The sequence below is a fragment of the Cnephaeus nilssonii genome, assembly GCF_951640355.1.
Source record: "Cnephaeus nilssonii genome assembly, chromosome: 4".
NCBI classification, from domain to species: Eukaryota; Metazoa; Chordata; class Mammalia; order Chiroptera; family Vespertilionidae; genus Cnephaeus; species Cnephaeus nilssonii.
Genome location: NC_137075.1, coordinates 33,395,873 through 33,402,949, shown reverse-complemented (window position 1 = coordinate 33,402,949; position 7,077 = coordinate 33,395,873). Strand labels below are relative to the sequence as shown.

Sequence of the window (7,077 nt, the reverse complement as noted above, 5' to 3'; positions counted from 1 at the left end):
AAGACAAACCATCTCTTCACTTGGTGATGTTGACTGTTTTTCATAGCATAAATTTAGCATTATTATGCTAGAAAAGTATTTGTCTTTAACCTACTAAATACCACTCTTCACTAGGGTTGAAGAGGAAAAACAGTCACAGACCAACACTTTTTCAAGAATAATAGATTCCTAGATAGAATACTAAGGGGGTTCATTGATGCTAACAGATGCAAGAGCCCTCCCCCAAACCTAGGAAGACAAGTTCCCATTCTCTAGTTGATGACCATGTTAAAGGACTGGGAGGAGCCATACAAGTTTGGAGGCCTGGGAGCAACACCCCCAACCCTGGCCCTGGCTTCTGCCTGCTGCAGCCTGGAACAGCACTCTGAGAGGTTCACAGATGCATTAGGAAAAAGAAGTCGCATTGCAGACTGGAGCAGTCTGCTGGGGTCCACTTGGACACACTATTGTTACCAGAACCCCAATGTTTTTCCTTGGATCCCCCTGCTTGCAAGCACTGGCCCAACAAAATTAATGAGCAGAAGTTTGCAGTATAGAAAGAAAAAATAGTTTAATATTGAATTGGCAATAAGGAGGTGAGTTTGTGCTCTAAACAAACTGACCCCCAAAGGTGTATAGGTTGCAGATTACTTAGGGCAAAATCACAAGACAGTTCTGAGGTCTTTTCCAGAATCCCTCTGTCCAGTTTCATGGGAAAGTAGCCAGGGGTCATTCCACCTTAGGGCTCAGAAACTAAAACATAACTTAGGTCGAGATGTTATTTTTAGCCTGCCAGAGGTCCAGTCCTTGTGATCATTAGTCAGGTTGGGGCTATTGCCTTCTGCCTCAGGGGTTGCTGATTATGGGGAGGGGGAGGATGGAAGGCTAGGTCTCTGAGGGGATAAAGAGAGAGAGAGATGATTTCTAGAGCTAGATTTTAAAGCTAAATTTAATCAAAGTTATAAGGACCCTCAGTTTCATTATTCCAATCCCTAGGCTTTCTAAGACTATAAGACAGGCCATTTGTAAGGCTCAGTCTTCTGAGGGAGGGGGAAACCTACTTCCCATTTGATCTTGGAAATGGAATGAGTGTAAAAGTGGGAGCAAGTACAGATCAGCTGAAGCACAGATTTCAAGAAGAAAAACTCTTCTTTGTTGACCTTTATCCTCATATCTGAACACATAGCCATTTCCTGTTACCTGTCAAGGGCTGGCCTCCCAATGCTCTCAAGCTGCTTCCTCCTTCTTTTCAAGCTTCCTATCTGATGGGCTGAACTCCTTTATTTAAATGTGAGTGACCTTGCCCTGGCAGGTGTGGCTCAGTTGGTTGAGCATCCACCCATGCACCAAGGGTTTGATTTACGGGTTTGGGCAGCTTCATCCAACCCAGGAATAGGAAACAAAACTCTGCCAGCTCCCTACCTGGGAAGTCATTCGAGAGGAGGGCCCTTCACTCTGTAGCTGAGAGGACTGTCCTCTATCTCTCCCTGTTTTTCTCTCCACACAAACTCCATTTTCTTCAATGGTCGTATTGGTTTCCTCTAATGAGGCGTCAGCTTGTACGTGACCCCCAAAATGGCCACTCCAGGTGCCAAACCTACTTGAGCTTCCATGGGGAGCATCATCATTGTGTGGCACAGTTTCTCCACATCTTGGTTCAAACTCTCAAAAAGAGACACAATTTATCTATCCCAGTCAAGCCACACAGGTTCTACATAGATCACTGGTAAGGCAATGGATTGTGCTTCAGATCATCCACCCATGTGTCAATCACTGGAGTCTGAAGGAAAAGAGTCATGTGAGCATGTGAATGTGAGCATGTGAATGTGAGCATGATGGATATTGTAAATATGTCCTATTAGAGGAAGCAGTATTACTAAATGACACAGACTACAGCCCACCTGGGATGGCTCAGTTGGTTGGAGTGTCATCTTGTGCACTAAAGGTTGCCAGTTTGATTCCCAGTGAGGGCACATGCCCAGGTTGCAGGTTCGGGGTGCATGTGTGAGGCAACCAATTGATGTTTCTCTCTTTCTTCCTTTTCTCTAAAATTAATAAAAACATATTTAATAAAAAATAAAAATAAATAAGTAACACAGACTACATATATCCACCACAATCATTACAAATGTCCACTGAGAATATGACAGTGGACTAGAGGATAATAAAGGTTATTCTTAGAAAGATTCCTAGAGAAGATGGAAGGAAACAGGATCCATGAGGAGGGGACCAGGAAGGACTTTGTGTCAGCTGGTAGAAGAGTTGTGGTCAGGATCCATGAGGAAATGGGGCCAAACATGTTGGGACTTCGAATAGGACACAGGTGGCAAGGCTCTTCTGTAATTCCTAGAATATTCGTTGTGGATGGGACTTAGAGATCATCAAGTCCAGTCCTGACACACTTGCAATGAGAGTACTAAAGGTCAGTGGCTGGTGACACAGTGACACAGCTGTGACCACAGAGTTCAAGTTAGAACCAAGGCTAGAGTTCAAGTTCCTGTCTCCAATCTAAGTCTTCTTTCCACTAGAAACCATTCAGGATCCTTTAGCTAGCTCATCCCTTTGCTAAAGCAAGTCCTATCTTACAGCAGGGAATTGATACACTCCAATTTCCTACAGCAGGGAATTGATACACTACATACATGGTGGCGAAGAGGAAGAGGGACTAGCCCCTCCTTATTGTCTTTGTAAGAGGACAATCTGCTCCTCAGCATCGCCATCATCCTCTTTTCTAAAGCTGCTTGAACCCTGACCCACACGTCCTTTAGGACCCCCAACACCGTGTCATTCCTCAGAGTATATATAAAGGGGTTGAGGAATGGAGTCACAACACTGCTCAGTACTGAAGGGACCTTGTTAACCTCCAGATATTCTTTCTGGGAGGGTGTCACGTAGATAAACACTGTGATGGCACTAGAAATCATGACTATGGTCAGGTAGGAAGCACAGGTGTTAAAGGCCTTCTTCCTCCCACTTGAGGAAGGAATGCGCACTATCGTCAAGATGATGTACGTATAGGAATAGGCCACAAGGACTATGCAACAGAGGATGACGGTGGACGAAAGCATGAAATCCATCAGCTCAATGGCAGTGGTATCTGCACAGGCCAAGGCCAGCAAGGGCCCACTGTCACAGAAGAAGTGGTTAGTAATGTTGGAGCCACAGAAGGGCAGCTGAGAGATGAAGATGGTTGGGAAGAGCACAGATAGGAAGCCTCCCACCCAAGAAAACACAACAGTCCCAATGCAGACAGAAGGTCTCATGATGGTGCTGTACTGCAGCGGGTAACAGACAGCAGCATAGCGATCATAGGACATGACTGTCAGCAGAAGAAACTCTACCGTGCCCAGGAGGAAGTAGAAATAGCACTGGGTGATACACCCAGCAAAGGAAATGGTTTTATTCCCAGATGCTAAGTTGACCAACACTTTTGGAGAAATGACTGAGGTGAAGAGGATGTCCAGGATAGAGAGGTTGCACAGGAAGAAATACATGGGGGTTTGGAGACAGGAGTAGGACAGCACAATGGAAATGATGAGCAGGTTCCCCAGGAGGGTCAGCAGGAATGTAGACAACAGCAGCATCAGGAACAGCAGCTCCACCTGCCTGCTGAGGGCAAATCCCAGCAAAATAAACTCCCCCATGGTGGCAGTCTGATTGGCCATGGGCCTGGGAGGCAGGGCTCAATTCCTCTGATGGAACAAAAGGAGAAGGTGCTTAGGAGAGTGTTCAGTGTACAAAACCCATGGCTGTTCACTAGAAAAATATGAACATAAAATGTGTTAATCCAATCCAAATTTAGATATGTAATCTAAATTTAACTTGTTTCAAATTATTTGCCTATCAAATTAAAACTTTTTTAAATGATCATTTTAATTGTCAACAAGGTGTCTGCCTTAAGTCTTACCCTGTTACATGGTTTATATGAACTTTCTAAAAATAATATAGCAATTTGTATCAAAATCCTTAAAATTGAGCAAATTCTTAGACTCAGAAATCCACCCAAAAGAAAGTCATGGAAGTTTTCAGTGATTTTGCTGCAACAGCATTCACCACAGAATTGCTTATACTAATGAAAATTTAGCAACAACTTTAATATCCAAAAATGGGAGATGGAATAAACAAATTATGACACATATAAATAATAGCATTATGCAGCCATTATATTTTACCATAATATGTAAATGACAAATTTTATGTAATAACAAAATAGCCACAATGCATTATTAAGTTTTTTAAAGCAAGGTATAAACTAATAGTAATATTTACATTTAACCCTTCACTTTGGGGGTTAATATAAATCAGCAAAAGTCCTACAATAATCAAGACATTGCTAAAGAAGAAGAAACTGGGGGAGGGGGAGTTGCCCTAGTACATACAAGACATAAAAATAGCTAATTACTAGTAAATCAAGATGGTATTGGCACAAATGCACACAAACTGACCAGCAGAACAAAATAGAGAGCCAAGAAACAGACCCACACAAATATGAAACAGTGATATATGTCAGAGGGGAAAGGAAGCTGGAACTGCTAATTGTCTGTATGGGAAAACATAACATCGGATTCCCCACCTCATATCAGACCATCCTAGATGGACAAAAATATTAAATGTAAAAATGAAAACTTTCAGGAGAAAATATAGGAGAATATTATTTTGGTCCTTATGGTAGAAAAATACTGATTAAAGTTCTGAGAAATGATAAACAAAGAAAGAAAATATTGATAAATTAAACTACATAAAAATTAAGAATTATTGTTTATTAAAAGACCCCCAAAATAAAGTTAAAGGCAAATTACAAATGTGACATAGATAATGGACAAATGTTTATTATCTGTAATATATAATCAATATATTGATTCTTTCAAAGCCATAATAGAAAAGCAACCCAATAAAAAAATGGCCTAAACATTTTATCTGAATTCTATTGAGGAAAGAAATATAGCCAATAAATATACAAAAAGATGTTTGATATCATAAGTAATTAAGGACATGCAAATTAAGACAATAACAAGATAACTTTATACCCATTATACTGCAAGATAGCCGAATCCTGACAAGGGGCAATATAGCTAGTCCATCAAGAAAACTCTGGATTTAGAGTCAGGAGACCTGGTTTCAAGTCCCACCTCTTATCATTCTTAAGACTGGACAAATCACCTTATCTTTCTGGACATGTGCACATGAATCTTTTTCAAATATATATTTTTTATTTATTTCAGAGAGGAAGGGAGAGAGAGATAGAAATATCAATTATGAGAATCATTGATCGGCTGCCTCCTGCACGCCCCCTACTAGGGATCGAGCCAGCGACCCTGCCATGGGAATCAAACCGTGATCTCCTGGTTCATAGGTCGACACTCAACCACTGAGCCATGCTGGCCTGGCTACACATGAATCTTCACAGGACAAGAGATAATGTTCTTTTCCCCCATTTTTCTCACAGCTGGGTTGAGAAGCTCAAAATGGAAAATAAGATAATTCATATGAAGCACCTTAGGAAATCATATTAAGTGTTGCCGTTACTTCTAGAAACTCTGCTGTTCTGCAATTTTGGCAAAGAGAAAATCCTGTTTTCCTTGTCCCTACTGAGATATTGGCCATCCACCCTGGAGCACTACCAGTTCTGCCCTGGGATACATCTTGTCAGGTCACAATTTTGCCTAAATTGTTTTCTCCTTGAACAGCATATCTAATTGCCTACAAAGAGGGAAGACAAAGGGAAACTGCTTCTCTACATGAAAATTTTGCTTAATCCTTCTTGCCTAAGATTTCTGGAATGAGGAAACTATCCTCTGTCCCCCACATTCCACACAATAATACTCAGAGCCCCGGTCGGTGTGGTTTAATTGGTTAAATGTGTTCCCATACACCAAGAGGTCACCGGTTCAATTCCCAGATGGACACATGCCCAGGTTGGGGGCTGGATCCCCAGTAGGGGGCATGCAGGAGGCAGCTGATCAATGTTTTTCTCTCATTGATGTTTCTATCTCTCCCTCTCCCTTTCCCTTCTTTTCTCTCTCTAAAATCAATAAAAACATATTTTTAAAAAGTAAGCTTGGCTGGCATGGCTCAGAAGTTGAGCATCGACCTATGAACCAGGAGGTCATGGTTCGATTTCCAGCCAGGGCACATGCCTAGGTTGCGGGCTCCATTCCCAGTGTGGGGTGAACAGGAGGCAGCTGGTCCATGATTCTCTCTCATCATTGATGTTTCTCTCTCTCTCTCTCTCTCTCTCTCTCTCTCTCTCTCTCTCTCTCTGAAATCAATAAAATATATATTTTAAAAAAATAATAATAATACCCAGAGCAACACTCACAGAGGAGACGCAGCAATACTCACATTAGCTAGATGAGGCCGACTGGCCACCTCCAGCATGTCCTGCCCACACAGCAGCCCTGGCTTGGGCACTGCAACGCTGAGACTTCTACTGCCACAAACTGCACTCTCAGGGCTGAACGGAGCAATACTGTGGAAGGGTTTTACGTTCGGATCCCATGCTTTGGCTTCCACTGGGGTGGGGTGGGGCAAGGCAGGGTGGGTGAGAGCATACACTTTTAGAAAAGGATCCAATCATGGGGAGTCCTCAGGGGCACAATTTACAAAGCTGTCCCTGAATACCATGCCTGAGCCTGAGGCCCCTGAGGCCCACTTAGGAAAAGATGCAAACTCAAACATGTCTACACTAGCAAGAACTGAAGTCACAACGCTAGCCAACATTAACACCACGGAGAATATCTTAGAGAGCCTCACCATACACAGTCCTTTATCTGCCCCCGTCTCCAGTCCCATCATGACAATTGTGTTTATTGTCCCATCCATGCTACCTAGTATTACCCTCTCCAATATCCTAAAGTACTTCTATCAATATACCAAATCTTCAGTGATCTCCCACCACCCAAAAGAAAAAACCCAAGCAGCTCAGCCTGTCACTCAAGAGCACCAAGTCTAATCTCTCCCAGAATTACCTCCCAGCCTCGGCTCCCACCTTACATTCTGTCATACACATCTTTTACTTCAGTCTAACCACTATGTTTACTCTGCCCCAAAATGGCCTTGTGTCTTCTCCACCCACCTAGTCTCCGGAGCCCAGCTCTT

At 42.6% G+C, this 7,077-nt stretch overlaps 1 protein-coding gene across 1 annotated transcript; it reads right to left on the bottom strand.

Moving 5' to 3' along the window:
• Positions 1 to 1,699: 1,699 nt before the first annotated feature.
• On the bottom strand, positions 1,700 to 3,644 carry OR6J1 (olfactory receptor family 6 subfamily J member 1; the record flags this gene model as incomplete). Its single annotated transcript, XM_079767725.1, has 2 exons — positions 1,700 to 1,759; positions 2,622 to 3,644. 2 exons carry the CDS (start codon positions 3,642 to 3,644, stop codon positions 1,700 to 1,702), a joined length of 1,083 nt encoding a protein of 360 aa, XP_079623851.1.
• Between the last annotated feature and the right edge of the window lie 3,433 nt (positions 3,645 to 7,077).